This window comes from Gobius niger, assembly GCF_951799975.1.
Source record: "Gobius niger genome assembly, chromosome: 15".
In the NCBI taxonomy this organism is placed as follows: Eukaryota; Metazoa; Chordata; class Actinopteri; order Gobiiformes; family Gobiidae; genus Gobius; species Gobius niger.
Window position 1 is genome coordinate 18,623,254 of NC_136866.1, and position 22,610 is coordinate 18,645,863.

General features: G+C 43.4%; 1 protein-coding gene across 1 annotated transcript in view; it reads left to right on the top strand.

The window, feature by feature from the left end:
* The window catches only part of fndc1 (fibronectin type III domain containing 1), a 150,244-nt gene that overhangs the window by 29,566 nt on the left and 98,068 nt on the right, over positions 1–22,610 (top strand). The window contains exons 4-15 of the mRNA XM_079572628.1: positions 6,263–6,514; positions 6,596–6,691; positions 6,802–6,922; positions 7,872–8,059; positions 9,504–9,611; positions 11,081–11,269; positions 11,823–14,528; positions 14,624–14,739; positions 14,874–14,985; positions 15,376–15,741; positions 17,064–17,096; positions 19,311–19,433. Coding sequence (XP_079428754.1) covers positions 6,263–6,514; positions 6,596–6,691; positions 6,802–6,922; positions 7,872–8,059; positions 9,504–9,611; positions 11,081–11,269; positions 11,823–14,528; positions 14,624–14,739; positions 14,874–14,985; positions 15,376–15,741; positions 17,064–17,096; positions 19,311–19,433 — 4,410 coding nt within the window. The remainder of the gene's footprint in view (positions 1–6,262; positions 6,515–6,595; positions 6,692–6,801; positions 6,923–7,871; positions 8,060–9,503; positions 9,612–11,080; positions 11,270–11,822; positions 14,529–14,623; positions 14,740–14,873; positions 14,986–15,375; positions 15,742–17,063; positions 17,097–19,310; positions 19,434–22,610) is intronic.

The window sequence follows — 22,610 nt, forward strand, 5'->3', positions numbered from 1 at the left end:
TCCAGTGTCTGGTACATTGGTGTATGAATGACAGTGTGAATGGGCGACTGGTTCCTTACTGTGAAGTGCTTTGGGCCTGATGAAGGTAGAAAAGGGCAATATAAGCTGAGTCCATTTACCATTTTACCATTTAGTGCAAAGACTGGCTGCTCACACTCCGATGTTCGCCATACAGAGAAAGTCATGAAGTTCTTCTGGGTCTTGTGTGCTAAAGTGGAGCATAAAGCAAGTGCAGTTGAGAGTGCTTTTTTAATAGATGTTAAAACGTGCAAAATTTAGCTCCTGGGACCTAATGAATATGCAAAACAGGGCAATTCGGCCACACTGCGCAAAATTTGAGGTGGAGAAAATCCAATAAGCAATAATTAACCCCAAAAAAGCTGAAATTATGATCAAAGCAACCCGATAAGAGTTATTATAACAGACTCAAACCCGGACCAGATCCAGTCCGGGTTTGCCCCAAGCTACCACTCACAGTGAGTCCGGCTGACACTGTGGCTTCCCTGGTTCAGGCGGCAGACGCTGCACCAGGCACAGAAACCGCACTCGCGAGAAAACAAGTGCACATGGGTTCACCCCCTTGGTGCGAGTTCACGTGATGATTAGCCCTGTGTATTCACCTTATTCCGGAAGTTCGCGTGGGCGCCGCCTTGAATTGTGCCCGCCCCTTTTCTCCTATCTGTTAACATGGGACTGGAGAAGTCCAGATAAAATCAGTTACTACACAAAAACAAAGCAGTGTGCAGTGTGGACTTGTTGGTGCAAATGAACATTGGACATTTTACACAAATCAATCTACTAAACTATTTGAGCAGAGAATATTTTCCCTCGTAATATTTTCCCTCGTTCTCCATTTAAATGAATGGGCTTCGCACGGAAGTGCCAAGACAAAGCAAAAAGTGGCAAAAGTGGGCAGGACGGAATAAGGTGAATAGGTAGTTTTTGTAAAAAGAAGACAAAGACTCTCGCCAGTGAAGTGGATGCTTTGCAACACACTGGAGCCCCTGTGTCACCGGTAATGGAGAAATTTACATTTACGACGCTACGTTCGTGTACAGGTGGTAAACAAGACCAAATAAGTAATGAGCAGACAGATTTTATTTTGATCTTCTTGTCTCACTAGACCTGACTTCCTGTTTGGCTCGTGTTTTTCCGTCAGCTTGATCCGCAGGGCTCCAGGCTCCGGCAAAAATAGATTTCTTGCGGATTCTTTCCGTTGACGCCGGAAGGCCGGCGGACGGCCTCGGTAGCCGGACCCGGACTTTGCGGAGCAGTGTGTGTGTGCACACTGGTTTGAATGACTTTCTAAGTTCCCGGAGGCCGTACCGGACCTTAACCGGATTTAATGTGAGCTGGACAAGAAATGTTTTCTTGTGTTCTTTCCTGACCCATCAGTTGAGAACCAATGGTTTAGCGAGTATAGTCATATTTTCATGACTATGCCTGAAATATGAAGACATTTGAGAAGCTTTATAAAGTTTGCACCAAAGTGGCGTTAAAAAGGTTTTCAAATATTTGCATTTGGCTCATTTACAAAGATGTAATAATAATTGTGTTGTTTTGATGGTTAACGGGGTCATACCGCAAACACACTTTACCTGCGTTATTGAACTGGAGCGGATCACAGCAGCTGTCCACCAGGAGTCTTTACTTACCTTATGAAGAGGCAGGGTCTGTGCACGGCATCACTGCAAAAAGTCACCTTGAAATAAGTGATTTTGGCCTTGATTTGAGACTCTAATTTCAAGAAATCTGTCCATGGGGCAAGATATTTACACTTAAATTAGGATAAAACAACTACCTTTTTTTCATGCCAGGTCTAAGCCGTTACTTTCTGACATGTTTACTATCGACATGAACCACTTTGCGCAAGCCTTCGTAGGAAATCACTTTCTTGCATCCCTCGACAGTCCTTCACCAGCTGCAAGTACAGATGGCTAACACTGGCGAGGGAGCACTGTGGTTCCTTTGCATCCGACTGCAACTGATTAAAGAAATGAACAAATAAGTGATTTTTGAGGCCTGGGGGAAATAGAGCAGACAAGAGCTGGGAGGCGCACAGGGATTCAGGCTAAATTGATAACAGCGCCATCACTCTGAGGCTGGAGATGAGGGAGGTGACGTGCTAAGTCTGGTTTTGAGGTAATGTCTAAGCTCCAGTCCAAGATGGAGTCTCAAATGAAGAAAGACAGCGGCATGAGGAGGGGACACGCAGTGGGATCAGCGATCAGGGGGTTTTACAGCCGACTACATCAGCGCAGTGTGGAAGAGTGTTTTCCCTCGTAATCACCAAGTATAACTAAGTGTATTAGGGCTGCACACTCGGGGATAAATGTCTAGTTTTGCAGTTGTGACAGTAGTTTTTAGGTTTTGCTTTATACATTATGTTTAGGTAATTTGCATGTGGTGATATTGACAATAAGCCCAGTCATTTTGTGTGAATGTCGTCTCATCTGAAGCATGTGCTGCAATTTGTTTCACAACCAGGGCTGCCCACTGTGTTGCTCTAGGTCAGGGATGTCCAAACTTGTCTCATCCAGGGCCGCATGTTGAAGTGTTTACACCATTCAACTAGGAGCATATAAGAGAGTTTTAAACCGTTCCCCACACCGTTAGTGAGGCTCTGGACAGTAATCCTGCTCTGTCTCACTAAATGTATTGTTTTTGAGGTCTAATCATGCGGAATGATTACATTTGCAATAAAAGGCGCAATTGTGTGCCAATTCAACATGAAGCTTGAGGGTTGCACTTTGGGCACCCTGGCTCGTGGTGCTTTGTGAGCTGGAGCTGCTCGAAGTCTGTCCCTGCTTTGACAGCGCTATGAGAGGCAGCAGCTACAACAGTATCAACAAGGCAACCACACACTAATGACACACACACACTTGGAGGTGGAAGGAGCAGATGGTACAGTAGAGGTGAAAGATTGCTTTGCTTCTTGTTTTAACATTAAATAAACACTCCTGACTACAGCATCAGTTACTGATGCACTTATTCTGTAGAGACTTGCTATTAGGGCTGGGTACTGTTTTGTCCGATAACAGTACTTTAGCAATACTTGCTTTACAATACAGATACCTGAAAGATGCTTTTTCCATTCAAAACTATTTGTCATCTAGGACCACAAAACAGAAACAAAATGGTAATTTATTTCATAAAAGACTATTTCTTTTAAATTAGTTTCATTTATTTGAGATGAAACAACCAAGTTACTTCCTTTAATTTTGTTCCTGGACCAACAGCATCTCTAAAGATTTCAAAAAAATTTCGGGACCGTTTTTTGACTTTTGCGATACCAGTCGTATGTTAAACAATACCAGTATGGTACCAGTATGGTATGGTTTAACAGTACTTGCTGTGGAAACAAGTAGCGGCCTGATTTTAAACATTTGGCTCATTTGGCTCACTGAGCCACTATCACGATTGTTATAGAGTGGGAAGAAATCTTTCCAAAGCGTTCACATACATTGTGACCCATCACGAGAACGGGGGACACAGCTGGGTTTTGGGCATTTTGAGCGGGACATAGCTTGTGAAAGTGTCATCTCCAAAGTTTCTAACAATGTGTAACACATGGAAATCTGATAATACCAGTAGAAAATCCACTCGCTCTCAGCGGGTAACCAGAGGGGCAGCGCTTGGGGACTGCCTGGTTCCTCTGAGACGAAGTGCCTTCAGTCAAAGCACCCTCTCGGTAACGGCAGCTAGAGACTGGAACTCCATCCCAGCTGGCCTAAGAGATCTGTCAACCTACATACTGTTCAAAAAACATCTGAAAAATTGGTTAATAACGCAACAGATATGTAACCATTAGTGTAGGTCTCTGCCCTGGCTGAGCCCGCTGCCACTCTGTCTGTATTTTTTGTTATTGTGTTTTAATATTTCTTATAGTATGTGAACTATGATATAACTGTGCAGTGTTTGTGTTCTTGCTGTGCCCTGTTTTATGTGTTACTGCATTTTATAACTGGAAAATTGTTGATTATGTTTTTAGGGAGACTATGTACACCTGTCCAGGGACAACAGATGCAAAATAGCCTTCTTGGCTAATTCTGGTGCATTTACAGAAATGTTCCTTATTGCGCAATGTCTCTGTCAAATCTATTATAGAAAACGCTATTTCAATGGCCGCCGCCTGGGCGCCGCCATGTTTATTTCCCATACCGACTTTGAAGCTAAGCAGGGACGGGCCTGGTTAGGACTGGGATGGGAGACCGTTTGGTAACACCAGGAAGCCTGGCGACAGTACTGAGTGTGTGCGTGGTTGGTGGTGGGGGCTGATGTGCGCAGTGGACTGAATGAATATTGCGACACATTGTACACCGACGAGCGTCTGGAAAAGCGCTATATAAGACTTGCCATGTTCATTTCCCAAAAATCCGCGCCCGCCCCTCACGTGGCGGTCCCTCCGCTCGCGGGCATTGGCCACGGGTCCATATGGTCCGCGGTGCTGCTGTCCGAGGACAACCCGCCGTCACAACAACGCGAGTGCACGAGATCTGACCGCCGTGCGTGTGTGCGCATCCAAACAGGGCGATGTGTTCGCGTGTGTGTGTGTGTATGTGTGCGCGCGCGCATCCAAACAGGGCGATGTGTCATCATCACTCACCGCTAAACTGGAGCTGTAGACGCTCCGCGCAGGTACAGTGACATCCTCCAAAACACATCTGTGCGTCTTCATTTAAGTTTCTCCTGCAGTGACCGAGGCTGTGGTTCATTATGGATCCAGTGTTGTCATGTCAGAGGTGCTGACACATGCGTAAGATCCAATCCTGGCCATATTCCGTCTCCAAAGTTTTGTCTCCGAAAAAAAGTACACGCAGAAACACGAGCTTCAAATGAAACGCGCTGCTCCGAGTGCTTCAGCCTCCGTGTGCGGAAAGCGAAAGAGAAACTACCATTTAACGAGCGCATGGCCTGCACTGTAGCTTTTTTTTTAAATTTATGTATTTTTTAACTTTGTTGCTGTACCATTTCTTTTCTATTTTTTCTTTACATTCTATAAAGCGGCTTTGAAAGCATTGCCAATTGTATTCTAAGGATATAAATACTGTCTAATAAAAAACAACTTATTCTTTTTTAGATTGCACTTACACCGTGATGCACCAAACCACGTGCCCTGCACCGTGAACCGAACTGTGAGAGCTGAACCCCTAATATTTATCCATAGGCCTACATGTTCCACTTTCTCTTGAATTCTATTCCCTGAGTTTATCGAACATATTGTCGTTGTAGTATATACGAAAGGAGTACAGGTGCATCAAACATTCCAATTGCAGTTTGTTTGAAATTATTTTTAGCATTCATTATTTTACACATTTGTAGTGGCCAGAGTTTTAGGAATGGGTTGGGAACCACTGGTCTACTTACTGCAGGTCTACAGCTATTGCTGGGTTGCAGGTTCTAGAATGTGATGATGTCATCGGACCCAGCGGGGGGCAAGAGCCAGTTTTTCCTATTAATAACATTACACTTTCACAAGTCATAGCTAAAAAGAAAATATATGAATTTAAAAAATGATCTGGGTCACTGGGTCCAAGATCTCTCTGTACAAGACCAAAAATTTCCTCAAAAACAAAATAATTTTTCCTCTATATAATAGTATAGGCCTTTAGAACGCTGTGATGTCACCTGCAACCCAGCAATACCGAGTGACGGGTTATAGGGACTATACTGGACATTTCTTCTCTCTGAATATCAAATGTGGAGACTAGCGAGGGCCGGCCGAAGGCCGGGTCTCAGCTAGTAAACTAAGAAAATAGAAAATCAAAAATATTGTTGATAAAACATTGATGTGGCAAGTTGAATTTAGGAACTGGAAATCTGTCAAAGAGAGGAATCGCCCTCTAAACTTTTGGGCTGTAACCGCTGTAAAGTTCTCCCCTGTCATGTCATGTGTGGGGGGTTTCAGTCCTTAGGCGTTGAGTTCATTCACTTCATTGAGTGAACTCAACTTCTTCTGCGTTTTTCTCCAAACTTGAGCTGCCGACTTGTGTCGCTCGTTCTCGCAACGGGTCACATTTCCCTCCCATTGTATTCGATCAGTATATGACAAATACTACAAATACTACATCATTTCCCCTATATATTTTTTGTTTTTAATGCAGACAAATCAAGGTCTGTCCCACTTTTTAGTCCAGTCATTTGTTTCAGCCTTAGCCTTCAATTTTAAGGGGTAGTCGTAAAAAAATATATATAATTGGGACCAGGCCTAAAGCTAATTTTAACTTTAACTGTGACAGATTGCATTATTTTTGCTCCTCAGTTCCTGTCAGACCTCGCCAGGCCCGGGGCAGAAACAGCTCGTCTGTGCACCGCTCGGCTCGTGTGAACCGGACTCTTCACCCCTCTGCTCAATCATCACCCACCAGGACCCTCCGCAGGGCGCCCCAGTCGTCCTCGGGGCCCCGGCAGCCCGAGAGGTACTCCGCTGGGACGCCCCCGCTGGAGAGGAGACGCTACCACCACATCAAACCGCAGTCGGACCAGAGGAGGCAGCGGCAGGCTCCCAAACTCAGTAAGGGGAGATTTTGGAGACGAAGCTGTGCAGTAGAGTAGAATGTCAACTCCACTCCTCGGTGTCCCTCTTTGTTCGTAGCGTCTGAGTCCGTTCATGTGGTGTCACTGCAGGCTCCGAAAGAACCAGGGCAGAGCGCCGCCAGCAGAGGAGCAGCCGCCAAAAGACCCATCCCAGGTATCGCAGCATGGGATGGAAACAATATTGGCTATAATTCAAGAATACTCTGCAAAGGGCAGAAGTCGTTCTTAAATTCAAATATGAGCATGTGCATTTGTTTGCCGCAGACCCTCCTCCAGAATACGAGGCTCGGGACATCAGCGTGAGGGTCATGTCCCCAAAGTCAGTGCTCATCTCCTGGGTGGACCCTGCCGTGGAGATGGGCAAGGTGGAACCAGGAACTACAAGGTAACACTCCGTAATGTGAAAGCCATGCCAGCCAAAGTGATGAAGAAATATTTTTCCTTAAGCGTGACAGCAGCACATGTAGAAAGGCCGTCACCTACACAATTTCATACAGTATTTTATGTTTCATGGTTAGGGCTGGGTACCGTAATATTATTTCCGATACCAGTACTTTAATAACGATGCTTGGTTTTCTGTACCAATACCCGAACCTTTTCAATACTTTTTACTTTCATACTAAAATATTTGTCATGTAGAATCATAAAACAGATCCATTTAACCAGAAGTACCTAAACTTTTTTTAAATACCAGACTGGTATCGTTTAATGGTACCCAGCCCTATTCATGGCACAGTGAGTGAAAGGCTACACTATGAGTCGCAATTGAAACAAAAGCAACTTTGGAATGGTAGCAATAAACAGTTCACAAAAGCTACATAATTTCTCCTAATGTTTTCAAACAACAAAGTATCCGGTCTCTTTGGGGTCATATTATATATAAAACCTGCTATTTCTCTCATTACTGCAGTTCTTATGGAAGTCTCCTTTCAAATGATGAAGAGGGGATGTTATAGTTTTCAATGCATTTGGTTATATTATAATCTCAAACACATCTTGATCGCCATTTTACACTTTGATTTAAAACGCCTTGCTCAAATTTTCCCCATTCTTCCTGGTTCAACAAGCGCACTGTAAGCCCCTCCCCTCCTCACTCCCCTTCACGACAAACCTCCGTAGTGTACTCTGTCCCAACATGACTGGACTCCTCTCAGAGCGGGCTGGTTACGTAGAGCCATGGGGACGGGAAATGTACTACAAGTGAGCGGTGCGGCACTAAGAAGAGTCACAAGAGGATTCAAAGATTACTCAAACATGCGCGAATGGTTCAAAACACAGCTCCAGGTGTGTTTGTGAAGAGGTTTGTGAAGTGTTGCATCTTCTGTTTGTCTCAGGTCGTACACGGTGCGGTACAGGGAGAAGGGCGAGTCTGCGCGGTGGGAGTATAAGGACAGCGCTCAGAGGAGGGTGATGATCGAGGACCTGTCGGCTGACGGCATGTACGAGTTCTCTCTGCGCATCAACCAGGAGCAAGGCCAGGGCAAGTGGAGCGTGTCGGTGTTCCAGAGGACCCCCGAGTCTGGTACGGGCACTCACATATTTACAGATCAACTATAGAACCAACCAGGAGAGACGAGGCTCGAGGGAGGGAGGTTTATTCGCTTCTACTTTACAGCATTCCCGTCTTCTTATTGTTGCCAACAAATTACTCGTTGTATTTCCTGCTAATCCACAGTCTTCTTTTGGGAACTGATTAGCTCGAAGACTTTGGCCGAGTCCCACTTCTCCTCCTTAGCCTTTCCCTGGACGTTTTGCACGTTCATGAGAGTTTCCCATTTCTGTACTGCTGTGAGGGGCGGGGCTTAGGGCAAGGGGTGCATTCAGATTTGGACTGAAAACAGAGGGGTAGGCAGAGTTTCACAAAACCCTTACTTTAACCTACAGTTAAGGGACCATGTAAAGCAACCTCATAGAGATAGAGATGTACTATACCAGATTAGAGTTAAATAGCGAGTTTGTATCCATAATGCATCCAAAATGAATTCACAATCATCTATAAGCACTTTTACAAAGCTCTTTGCTCGTGATTTTGTTTGTTATTTGACACAGTTAAAATTCTCAATTGCTGTAAACATGTGAATTACACATGGAGTTACATTTCCATATTGCATTTTATTTTTTTGTCTTCTCTGCCCTTGCCCATAGCCCCCTTTTTTAAGGTGTAGGTAGAGGAAGGGCGAGGGGTAAGGGCAGTAGTCTTAAGACAATAAAAAAAAACATGTTCAATTGTTCATTCTCAATGCAGTGTAAGGCGTTTGTCTGTCCTTTTCACAGGCATCAACTCTTTCTGGGAGTTATAATAGTTTATTAGGTAGCGCATTTGTTCATAAGAAAAGTAAATGGCACAATGATGTAAATCCACACCAGAACCCATGCGCATGACTCGCTTTTCCCAAACCTTTTCAAAACAACTCAAAGTTCATCATTGTTTCTTCAGTATTGTGTATCCCAAGTGGCCAAAAACCTCAGTAAACTAAAGTACTGCATTGCACACAAAAAATAACTTAACGTTGTACACATAGTCTGAATGTTATGAGTCTTCCCTAAAAACCACTAATCCCCTTCATGTTGTTTTACCAAATCTATGCGACAGACATTTACATGCTCCTTAAAATGATTTTCCACTATGATTTCTGCATCTCGGAGCCCTGGCTGTCAGCACCTCTCTGCCCCTCATACCAGGCAGACCACATGAAAGGCCCGTTTGAGATTTCAGTTTTGGCTCTGACTCGCTGTGATTGCAGCTTCAAAATACCTGCAGTCCATTTAACAGATTGGATTTACTGCCCGTCTCGGTCTCTCGTATGCTTTCCAGCGGGCACTTCCTGAAATATATGGCCGTATTTTACGTAGCAGAAGTTTCTTGGCCCCGAATGACTCCTGTTTTTACATGGGTTTAGGAGCGATTTCCTCTTTCCTATGTTGATGTTGGGAGCTTTCAGCTGCTTTTCTGTTCTTTTTGCTAGCACCGTCTGGGCCGCCTGAAAACTTTGAGGTGAAGCCCCTCAGAGGAAAAGGAACAGCCGCCATCGCAACATGGGACCCACCAGATGAACCCAACGGGAGGATACGAGGTTAGGCTACATTCTGTAAGAACGCAATTAGTTAAAGGTGCATCATGCAACGTTCTTTTGCGGGGGGGAAAAAAAGTGTCTATTTGACCTTGTAGTGCCCCAGCGGCCGTATGAGTGGTCAGCATAGCACCTTTACTTTCCATCACAGTGGTCTCTAGGATGCTCCAGCGTCAATTATTTGGAGGTTTTCATGCCTGACGGACCCTCTTTCCAAAAAACCTACAAAACAATTGATCCTGGAGCGCTGTAGAGACCACCGTGATCGAAAGTAAAAGTGCCATGCTGAACACTCATACAGCCACTGGGTCAACTTTCTTTTCGCATAAGAAGTTACATAGTGAACCTTTAATCATCTCTTGGAAAGTGGACCACATGAGAAAAACCTGGTGCAGTTTTTCAAAATTGGAAATTTAACTTAAAGGGATATTTCAGGATTTTTGACATAGGACCTAATTTCCTAGTTTTCCATGGTGTGGTTGATTTCTGGAGATATATATATATATTTTAAATTCATGCAGTCCTTATATTTGATGAGTTTAGTGGTGCTAGTAATAGGCTAGCGCATGTCTATGGTAACTAGTAGCTTGAATGAAAAACCTATTCAAAATCATGGGGTAGTCCTCCTGCCATGTCTGATTTGTAATTCCACGTGAAGTAATGCCGGCCGCAGGTAAACAAATTACCGTATTTTTCGCACTATAAGGAGCACATAAAAGCCTTTTTTTAACAGTACGCCTTATATCCCGGTGCGTCCTATGTATCAATTTCATTCGTACTGCATCGTGCCTTTGTTTACAGGTAAGCCAGCATTAATTAATGCTTATTTATGAAAATAAACATTATCATCGACAATGCGCCTTATAATAAGGTGCACCTAATCGTGCGAAAAATACGGTACTGTAGATCCGGTAACCGAGCAGCTCACTCCGCCACTGCGTAGCTTACAACCAGGAAGCTGATGCTGCTCAAATATAAGTTCTTTGAAATGCAAAATTGTTATATTTCAAACATTATTCAGTCAACACAGACATTTATATCGGTAGTCTGGTGTTATAAGTGGTTTGCCTGCGGTGCACTGTGCTTGGGTCAGCCTGTTTTTGCTTAAAACTTAGTACATGTACAATAGACCATGAATAATGAGAATTTGTTTGTGGGTGCAATCAATCAATCAATCAATCAATCAATCAATCAATCAATCAATCAATGGTTTTATATAGCCCAATATCACAACAGGAGTTGCCTCACAGGGCTGCATCGAACATTAATGCAATAAAACAGAGCAGTAAATATGACAACGTAAAGTTCAAGCGAATTAAGTATCCAGGCAAACATAATGTCTAAATAAGCGTCGGCAGCAGGTGGCGTGCAAGTGTGCAGGACAGCATGCGTGCTCATTTGCATGCACCGTCCCAACCAGATATACCAAACAACCAAAAAATATAATAATGATCTGATTTCATCTCCTTTAGAATACATTCTGTCCTACGCTCCTGCCATGAAGCCGTTTGGGATGAAGAGCCTGACCTTCTCTGGCAGCTCCAGCTCAGCCACAGTGGACGGTCTGACCCCCGGGGACCGCTACATCTTTAAGATCAGAGCCACCAACCGCAGAGGGCAGGGGCCTCAGAGCAAGGCCTTCAGTTTGGTCATGCCAACATGTGAGTCTTTTATTTAACTTGACATTGATATTGACATTTCACCAATTCTTAAAGGTACATTATGCAACTTTTTTTGTAAGAAAAAAAAGTTAATATTTGTGTGTGTATTGACCTTGTAGTGATCCAGCAGCTGTATGAGTGGGTAGTCAGCATGGCGCCTTTACTTTCTATCACGGTGATCTTTACAAAGCTCCAGGATCAATTGTTTTGTAGATTTTCTGGGGGGAGGTTCCGTCAGCAATGAAAAACAATTGACCCTGGAGCATCCTACCTGACCACCGTGATAGAATGTAACAGCGTCATGCTGACCACTCATACAGCCGCTGGGTCACTACAAGGTCAAATAAGCACAAATATCAACTTTTTTTTTTCACATAAAAAGTTGCATAAGGCACCTTCAAAATGTTTTACTAGTCACTTAACAAATAGTTAACAGCCTATATAAATGCCCAATGTCTATCTTGACTTTGCATAGCATTATTAATTAATGTGCATCACTAGGCAACTGGCTTGTTCTGTAAAAGGTTTAAACTACTATTTCTTCTTTTGCCAGCCAGCCGCACCGCGTCTTCACCTTCCAAAACCGTCGAAGTGAGAAGAACAACTCAAGCTCCCATTGGACAGGACACCGAATATGAAGAATCCGACATTGAGACAACTCTAGCGCCTACAACCACTACTACAATACCAACTACTACTACTTCTACCACTACTACTACCACTACTCCTCCTCAACGTGGTCCTTCGAGCCGGAGAGTTAGGCCTTTATCTGAAACCAGATCGTACCATGGTATTTTCTCATCCGTCAGGGGTTCAGTCAGAAAAGGTCATAGAGGGAATTCTAAAGCTAAAGAAAAGCAGACAACAGCGCCACCTACCGTTCAACCAACTACTACTACAACAACAACAACAACAACAACACTGCCTCCAGAAACAACCACTATGGAGTTTCTGGTGGAAACGGAACAAAATAATGATGTTGTTGAGGAGGAGAAGCCATTGACAACCGAGACGCCAAGTTTAAAAATAGCCACGCCATCGCCAAGTAAGAAAGTTAAACCGCCGCAAAGAAGGCCGTTAAAAATTAGGATACACCAAAAGCCAGGTTCCAAGACTACCTCTCTGTCACAACCGATATCAAGCAGGCCAGTTATTACAACTACTACAGCTGCACCAAATGTCCAAGAATCAGCGGCTAAGAGAATGGACTATACGGCAACAGCTTATCCAGACAGCAAAAAGTTATATGACACACCAGTACAAGGCAAGAAACCTGTTTTAAGTTCACAAGACACTAATTTTCAACCAGAGAAAGAGTCAGTAGTTACGAGTAGGGGTACGGCAAGGGGTAAAGGTGGATTTGGTGGGAGGTATGGCTATAACCGAAGAAATCCGAGCATTTTTCACAGAGGTAATTTGACAAGAAATGGGTTCAACCCTCTATGGACGTCAGCTGTGTCATCGAACGCGAATATCCCAAGCAGAAATAGTCAAGCAGTACAAAGTAGACTTGGCAACAGTGAAAGTAGTGCAAATGAGCCAAACAGGGGTGTTTCGGTCTCAAGTCGGCAAGAAACTTCAGATGGGTTGCACTTTGATAAATCAACAAATGCGCGGTCCAAATTACAAGAGGGTTCTAGTAGTTCTATTACGCGAAGCAGTTTGACTAATTTAAAAGCAACCGGAAATGGCCATTCAAATTCAAATGTAGAGAGACCTACAAAATCTGACAAAGATGAAAGTTCGACACATGCTTCAAGTGGTAAAGGGAACAGAGGCGATAGCAGAGATGCTAAGAGCCAAGCTGGCGTCGAGTCCAAATCAAATACTAGAACTCAAATATCTGAGAGTTTTCCATCTCGCACCAGCACATCTGTTTTGGAATCAGCAAAATCAGACCATGCTGAAAATTCAAGACAAACTTTGAAATCTGAGAGGAATTTCGAAAGTGAAAACAAAAAAGTCGAAGCAAACTCCCAAGCTCAAGGGGATAAATCTTCTTCGCAATCCAGAACACATACTGGTGCCACGCTTTTGGAATCTGCAAACTCAGACACTATTGGAAATTCAAGATTAACTTTTAAAAATGATAAGAATGATGAAAGTGATGGTAAATTAGCAGAAACGTCAAACTCCAAAGCGAAAATTTCAAACGGCGAAGAGACCACATCCCAATCTGGAGCAGACATTTTAGAAACGGCTAAATCTGACAGGACCGAAAACTCCAAGTTATCAACACAACAGAATGAAGACAGGAATTCCAACAGAGAAAACAACAACAGAAAAGTTGAAACTTCAAGTTCCAATGCTCAAAGTTCAGAAGGCGAAAGGACTAGATCACAATCTCGCGCGAGAATTAGCTCATCGCTTTTGGAGAAATATCCTTGGCTCGCTACGCGGTTCCCTCACCGGTTTGGATCCGCCGCGAGAACACCAAGTTCTGTTTCAACTTCCAGCCAGGATGGCAGGACTCCGGTGACCAGAACAACGTCTTCTGCTTCTTCATCTATGGGGGCGTCAAAGCCAATTTCACGAGGTACTCCGACGAGAGTTTCAGGGGCGAGCGGTGCAGCGGGAGTGTCCACCATACAGGAGACAAGCCAAACAAGCGACGCCGACGAAAACATTTCCAAGCTTGATTCGCTAAAAAATAACATTGGCAGTGAGCCAGTAAAGGCCGGTGTGAGGAAAGCAGTTAGCGAAACAAGGCAACAAGCTACCTCAACAAGTTCCACCAGTTCGAACAGAGACCAAAACTTAGAAGAAGAAATTACAGACAACGAAAGCCATGAAAAAGATCATGCTGCAGAAAATATTGAAAAATACGATCAGAAAAACCCAACGTCAGAAGCTACCGACAAGAAAACTGACAAAGAAAGCGTGGATGCTACCAACACACGGACTGTCTCATCTGGGGTCAGTCCGACGATACGAAGACCAAATATAGGAGCCAATGGGCGTGTTCGTTCTCAATTTTTACCGAATAGACAATTCGGAAGCAGATTTCCGGTCAGACCAGCACAAAGAATAGCTTCAGAGGCTTCCGCAGAAGCAAAGCCAGAGCTAACGTCAGACAGTAGCACCAGCAATGGAAATAAGCTAACAAGAACAGGTGGGCTAGTTCCGAGTGGTGGTGTTGCCACAGCTAGTTCTTCTCGAGATGGCTTGAGAGGACAGGGAGGACAAGGAGGTAGATCTCGGTATCCAGTAAGAGGGAAGCCACTAAACGGAGGGGGATACAAGCCAGTCAATGGGAACGGTAAGGTTGATATTATTTCGATATGGGTGTGTGAGGTTGCTTTATTTTGTTTTTGTTTTGTAATTATTATTATTTTTTTGCATTAAATGGCTTAGATAAAAATGGAAGACCAAACCTGACAACAGCTGAAGATAAAGAGCCTGCTGCACTGGATGAGTCCAGTAAATCGAACGGTCAGAGGTACATCACAGGGCCTGATGGAACCAAATGGGTAAGGCTTGATATAGGACTGAAACATAACCGAAGAACCTGAATGTTTTTGTGCTAGAGTTGCACCTTCATGAGATAATGATATTCCATGAACTGTCAAAATTTCAAGTCACTGTTTTGTCTGTAATTTTTCAGCTGGTGGATCTGGAGAGGGGTCTACTGATGAATTCTGAAGGCCAGGTTTTACAGGACTCTCAAGGCAAACCCAAGAGAGTGGTGCTGGGAGAGGACGGCCGTACCATTTTTGGTGGGATATTTTTATTTTTTTAGGTTCTTTTAGAAAGACACTAGGTAAAGCAAACAAAGCTTGTTCAAATACCTTACGCGTTTCGACGGACAAGGAACTACTTCCGTCTTCATCAGAGGCATCTCCCGACGTGCATGATGCGTCTCTTATTGGGATGTTGTTCTTCCCAGGCGTGGCCACAATGACATAAGCAATAAACCTGTTAGTGTGACCATGTCGCTATTCTTTCCCTCTGTACACAAATAATTCAGCGTGATGTTTGTTTAACCTTCTCAAAATGGCTGTTGCAGATACTGGTAAGGATTCTAAAAAATCCTTTTGAAGAACTTCCATGCAAAGTCATATTTTGTGTCACTAAGATCACTGCTTAGTTGCACTTGTATTCTGCAGACGTGATGGGCACCCCGTTGGTGAACCAGGAAGGTGTGGCTTTGTTTGGACACGGCAGAGACAGTCGTCCTGTGGTCAACCCTAAAGACAAGATGCTTATGGTGGGAGGGAAACCTGTGCTGGGCCTGGATTTACCAAAACGCAGAACTTCTACTTCTACGACTACTACTACTACTGCTACTACTACTACTACTACTACTACAGCAACGACGACTTTGGCTCCTACCACTACAACTGAAGCCCCTACAACAGAATGGACCTCTCCTCCATTTCCAACATGTCCGCCAGGAACCTACTCTAAAACAGACAAGTTTGGATACCCTGAGGTGGATGAAGAGGGAATACTGGACTGCTATCCCATAGAAGGTATGTGGTTCGTTTAGTCAATATCTCCATGCATGACAAAACAAATATTTTTATGCCCCATTGGGTTTGAGTTTCCTCAAAGTATTCATCGTGAGCCCATCACAGTCAGGGTTTGTAATTGATCATACAGCTGGCACTTCCATGCTTCCCTTTGGGTTTCTTTTAGGACTTCCACCGCAGCTCTAGGTCAGGTCAGTCCAGACCAAATGGCACCATGTGATCATGTTTGTCTAGTTGCACTGAAGCGGGCTTTGCACAAGGCATCACACCAAAGTAGACAGATTAACTGACCGAGATTCCTTATTCAAAAGAACCCAAGCTACATGACACCTGACTAACTTCCATGAATAGAAAAGGTTCAACAGCAGGCAAAGCAAAGTCCTTCCTTAGGTTACACTATAGTAATGTTACATGATTGACAATACCAGTGCCATATTTTACTCATATTCTGCATACCATCACTGTCTTGTGGTGAGCAAACAATAGATAATTGAGTATCCAGCAGTTTTTTTCTCTTTCAAGGCCAAACCCATGGCTGTTTCCTGTCTGTGCCCGCAGACTTGTAGCTCTGAACACTAGCTTGTGTTGGGGGCATTCTGTCTCAGCCGGGTTTCTGCTGTGTCTATGGGAGACCACCAAACCACAGCTAAGTCCCCACATCTGGAGCAGAGACACGCTGGTTAAGACATGTGCCAGCTGTCACATGTTAATTACCAAGACTTACAGGGCAATAAAAAAAATATGCTATTGCCAACATGAACGATTTTGGCTTTGTTTTCTTACATTTTAAATGCTTTGTTGAAACATCGTGCTCAATTAAGCCATGACAAGCTGAACGCGGGTCGGCCCGCGTGCTACTAAAACAAATTGACAAGAATTAAATTTACTACTACATGTAATACTCAAGTAAAACTACTACTAAAAAGTGTGGGGTAGTCGTCATATTGATGTTCCTTGATTGGTTCAATAAGATTCTACATTAGAGAAGCACATTTTTTTTAATTTTCTTTAACCGATAGTCGGAGCCTTAAGACTTAAATGTAACTCTTTGCTAAAGTGTTCTAAAACCCAGTTGGCTTGGTTGGGATTCATGCACAGTGTTCTAATGCTGAGCCGCAGTCAGCTGTTTGTACAAAACAACAGTCCGATTCAGAGTCCAGCTGATGTCCAGAGCTTATAACCGGTTACGCATAACAGTTACCAGTTAATCGGTTAACCATGAGCATCCCTATTCTACACGGCTTGTTTATCATAGACATAATACTGTAAGAAACTACTTTTATAACTGAAATGTTTTCCATCTTCATCTTTTTCTCTCACAGAGGAGTCGTCAGGGATGGAGGACTTTGAGAAAGGTATTTGTTACATTCATTTACTTAAAAGTTTGTATTGAGCAACATCTCAACTGCATAAGCCCACATAACAGCAGAAAGTGCAGTTTGTCACAGTTTAAACCTTTCCTGTACGCTCTGGTTGTTGCATTTATCGGGTTTTCTCTCTCTATCTCCCTCTCTCTTGTTCTCTCTCTTTGTGGTAATGTTTGATCTGGTCTTGTTTTGTTGCTGGAGACTTGGATGATTTTCGGCGTGGGCTGGTTTTGATCACGTTTATTCCAAAGTTTTGGACCTTTTGAAGCATGAGGACAGCATTACTAATCTGTACAGAATGCAATTGGCTTGTAATTTTGCACTGTTTCTGGACCTTCTTTTAAAGGATAAAAGGCACGTGTTCACTATGTTCCATTGAAAAAAAAACAAGAGAAAGAGGCTGCCCTGAAACTGTTGCAGTGTGAACAGAAAACTCTTTGGGAAAAGTGCTTTTGTAATTTTATCATCCCGACGGAAGGAAAAACAAAAACCTCAAAACATGCAAACTAGGCCAATCATCCTGCTGGGTTATCATTTCTTTGCTATTGACCAGCGGTCCAGCGACATGTCGAAAATTTAGTCAAATGTTGAGTAGAACATACATCCACACAGGAACAATGAGTCTACAAATACAAATCATAGAGCCACGGCTCGTGGGACCTCCATTCATGAGGCGGATTTGTTAAGCAGGATTTGTTACTATTTATGTCTGTATAATCTGTGACCATACAATTTGCATGATATCATTTGACAATTAACCTTTTATTTGTAACAAAGTGCTAGAAAAGGAGTTTTAACACATTGAGTGCCAAAAAAACAGAAAACTAAAAACTAGTTACTAACTAAACTAATTACTAAACTACTAAAACTAATTTTTGAGTGCCAAAAACGTAAAAACATGTTTTTGCTGTGATGAACAAAAGTGAAATTAATTCAGATTGACTTGTGAAAAGTCACAATCTGGACATTTCATCTGAGCATTAGACGCATTTGTGGCGGTGCCACAGAATCAACACTGGCCGCCACATATTGCGGCCGGTGTCTGCGCATAGTTGTGGCATCCAGCGCTTCTGCGGGGGCTGTTGCATCTGTCCATCAGTCTCATTTCTCTCTTTCTGCTACTGGACCTCATTTGACTTATATCTGATAAACTGCGTGTGCGTTTAGACGCTTCTCTTCTCTTGTGATGTGGTGCGCTTTCGTGAGGTGCTTTCTTTTTCACGCGGACTTTTAGGAGTCACATTGCTGAACTGGGAGCCGAAGCTCATTTCTGCAAAGCAGCTCGTTCTGGGCAGTGTTTTATCAAACTTGTGTGGACTCAGAGGCGCTAAAGCCGCTGTAGTGTCTCTGAGTCTCTGAGTGCTGAACTACAGCACCTGTCTGCTGTGCCTGCATGTCTGCTTTGCAAAACAACAGCATAAAGTTGCCCACATCACCATAGTAAACCAGAATGCGTCAATAGCACATGCCTTGTAAAGCATCAAAACAACAGCACTCATCATTAAACTGGATTTCTCTTGCCATCGTCGAGTCTGTGTCCGTCATCCGCAGTTTTTCCACCGGCCTCGAAACGGTCTGGTTCTAATGAAAGGTGATGTCATGTTAGGCCCACCGATGCAGAGGCCAGCCGCGAAGGAAGAAACGGGCTAATTCAATTCTGCTCACCCAAAGTGCCCAGCATTTGTCAACCTTGGAGCCCTAATTGCATTTTGTTGTGAAAAAAATATCCCCGTGCCCCCTCGGATGGAAAATCGGCCTCTCAGAACATTACCTAATTTTAGCGTCTGGGATAAGAAAGTGCAAATTCAAAGTGAGATCACGCAGCTGCCGGCAATTAGTTACAATATGGAGGGTTGTAACATAAATCACTGTGACTTTTATGCATAATTAATGGGGCTGAATACAAAGGGTGGAGAAAGTCAATTATTTATTTATTTGTCAGCGATTGTGATGTTCTTTTGTTACTTTGCGACATCAGCAATGACTCTCTCCACTACTGGCAATGCATGCTGTTGTTGTGTCCATGAGCAAGACTCTTTACCCACTGTCTGCATATACTGTGTGAACGTGAGAAAGATTCTGCATTAATGTGCCGATCAGAGATTATGTTAGAATGCTAATTGTCAACTGCATTTTTTGGTAAGAGCTCCTGTTGGACGGTGAGCGCCCGTTCCCGGATTCAGTTTGTTTGTCTTGTTTCAGATGAGCTGATCCCTCAGACCACTCTGCCCCCCTCCACCACAGTCCACATCACCGAGGCCTCCAGACCCTCCAGCAAAGGCCCCACCAACGAGTTTGACCTCAGCGGAAAGAAACGCTTCACAGGTAAAAGACGCCGGGGTGACCTTAGACTAGTAAAAAGTGGTGCTTCATATCAGCTTTTCCTTTTGGCCAGGGAGCTATTGAAATTCAGCTCGGCGGGGCTTTTTTGTGGTAGGAAGTTGATAGTAAACAGGAACAGCCAGAATGAAAATCTTGTTCTTTCTGTGAGGCAGTACATCCACTCTGTAAGTATAACCTGCTGTGGAAGTCTTCCTCGAGGGCTGGCTCACCTGAATTACATTTGTGAATCACGAACACACTTATTATTGTTTTCCCTAGAAGTCCATCGAAACAACTTTTTTCAGATATAGATTTGTTAGCTGCTTGGACTTGTTCTGGTCAGTAGTTAGAACAGAGGTGAGCAGCTTCTGGGAGGGCTATGCAATGATTCATTATTGTATTGTGAACTTGAAACAATCAGTGCCGGCATCAACTACGTATCCAAGCAGACAAGGCAAGGAATAAACCAGCAAAGAGTGGGCTTGCGGTGTTTTTTGCGGTTCTGCATTAATATTGAAACAAGATTATGAATAATAAAAACTCACTGTCGACAGATACAAATGGCATCTTAAGAAACGTCCACTACGTTAAGAAACCCTGAATGAAGGATGTATTTTCTATCAAATAAAGATACAGAGACACAGAAAGAAGCATTGTGGTCCAACAGCCCAAATTTGAACAAATTGCAGTGAATGCTAACCATAATGCTAAAATTAGTTTCATGCTAATGCTAACCTCTAGTCTCGAGTGCTTTTTTTTTCAGTGCTTGTGGACAAACTGCTGTGAAAAAACATTCAGAATGACCTGACTTTGACTTGACTACATACATATGCTCATAGTCTCCCAGAAAACGTCAAAAAAGAGTGAGAAAAATGTTCATAACTTCCTTCCCCCTCACTATGCCACGCTCCCTATGACGCGTTATCGTCTCATCATTGCCAGAATCCTTCCTCCGTATCCACTTCGTTGACCTCCATGGGAGTGGGGAGAGGGAGTTGGAACAGCCTCGTGTGTGAGCAGCTGCTGCAGGTCACATGATCAAATCATGTGATGAAATATCGATCTATACATGCAAAAAGAACTGTTTTATGGCTAAAAAGGGGTATAGGGCCGATACCACATGCTTGTACTCATACTCGTACTCATTCATGAGGTCCCGATACCAGAAACCGATACCATTTGACGTGCGGCAAGCGCACCTACGAGGCGCAGCTCTCAGCTGAGGAGAGAAAATAGCAACAAACTAGAGAATTCTTTAGTGAAAATACAATAATCCACATAGAGCTGACTTTACTACAGACTGCGCTCTCTAAATCAGAGTCTGGGCTGGATTTAACCAGAGCTTAATGTTGTTAGTGCTGCAGCGTGGAGTCTGCAGTGTTTACAACATACAGGCTAACGTTGCTAACTCGCGGCTAGCGGTTTTGGCCATTCTGACGCCGTTTTATGCCCAGGGGTTTAATCAGCTGAAAAACTAACCCAACGACTAAAAAGTCCTCAGAAAATCCAAATTAAAGAGATACAGCATTACCATATTGAGTGAAAATCAGCTGCAGCAGAACAATGAAAACGCTGTAGCTACTCGCTAAGTTGCTACAAACACACGAGAGAGACCATTTAAGTAACATCTCAATACTATCGTTAAATAAAAATACACACAATGAATAAAGCACAGGCATTGGGGAGCTTTTGGACATGGGCTTTTCTGTCTGTGTAATGAAGTGCAATAAAAATGTAAAATTATATTGAATGAAAATAAAATAGATAAATGGCATCAGCACAATTCTAATATAACTGCTCTTAAATGTGTAGCATACTTTACTTAAGGAAATGTAAATGAGTAAATTAACTAATTACAAACCAATCTGCTGTGAAAAAAGTAAGAATGTTGAAGAAACTGCCTTGTACTCGTATCGGTATTTGGTATTGGCAAGTACTTAAATCAAAGTACTCGTACTCGTATCGGTTTTAAAAAAGTGGTATCGGTGCATCCCTAGTTGTGAGTCACACAAACCGCTCCACATTTCACTCCTGGAGTCAGTGCTCTGACACTGAGCTGATCAGCTGTTGGTCCAAATCAACAGTCTGAGGGCGCAACACTTTGAGTCACTTTTCTCTCATTAGTTCATGTGCGATTTACATTGGGGACATAAAGTGACCACATGAGCATTTATATCACCGTGACAACGACTTATCGGGTAATTGCTCCGATCTCACTTCATATGAACTGCACAGGACCCGACTGAGCCTTGATGATCCATGCTCTCCGTTTCTAAAGGCAGGACCTCCTCTGTCATCATTACGCCGTATAAGTTTTACTCAGTGATGGGCCTGTCCTATTTTTGCTTCTACTCTGCGTCCTCAGACTATTCTTTATTCCATTCCAGTTCAAACTTGTATGCCCCTATCAATGTTTTATTGCACGCACCTCAAAAGTAAGGAAAAGTAAGTAAGTGAGTAGGATATAGGAAGGCCATAGAGGAGATTTGTGGATGTTTTGACATGGTTAGGGTTAGCTAGAAGTCAACTGGTGTGACAAGACGGTGCTGAGGAAAGGCTTAGATGGAAACCAATGACATCACCCAGTCACGCATCATTTTTCTGCTTGCTGTCTACAATTTCTCTTTCCTTAGCGTTCAAGAAACACACAAATAAACATTCCCTCTTTCAGACAGTGTAAAACAAATTCATCTTTTGAGACGGTCGAGGTCTGGTGCTCCTCAAAATCCCATTGACTTTACGTCCTTTCCTTTTACAAAACATCCCTCTCATCCGTGACACCATTTACTCGAAGCACCTTACTACTGCGCCAAAACAGTAAATGATTTAAACATCGAAGTCTTCCCCGTGTTATTTCTGCATACATTTTACGCCATAAAACATCATAACAGTAAATTCCCGTCCGCAGAGGAGCTATCAAGCTGTAATTGTACGGTAATGTGAAAGGTCGATGGGGACGCGGGTTTGAAAAGTGGCGATCTGGCTGTTTTACTGTTGCTTTGTGCTTATTTTGGCCTGCCATACTCGGATCAGCTCCATCTGCACGTACAAACGGTCGGCGCTCCTCTCGACTGAAATCATAACAGGAGTTTGACCCTTCTGTAGCCAAGGGGGTCCCACTGCTCTAATGCTCTTCAATGGGGCTTTTTGTTTGGCCTCAGAAGGGGAAATGATGTTAGT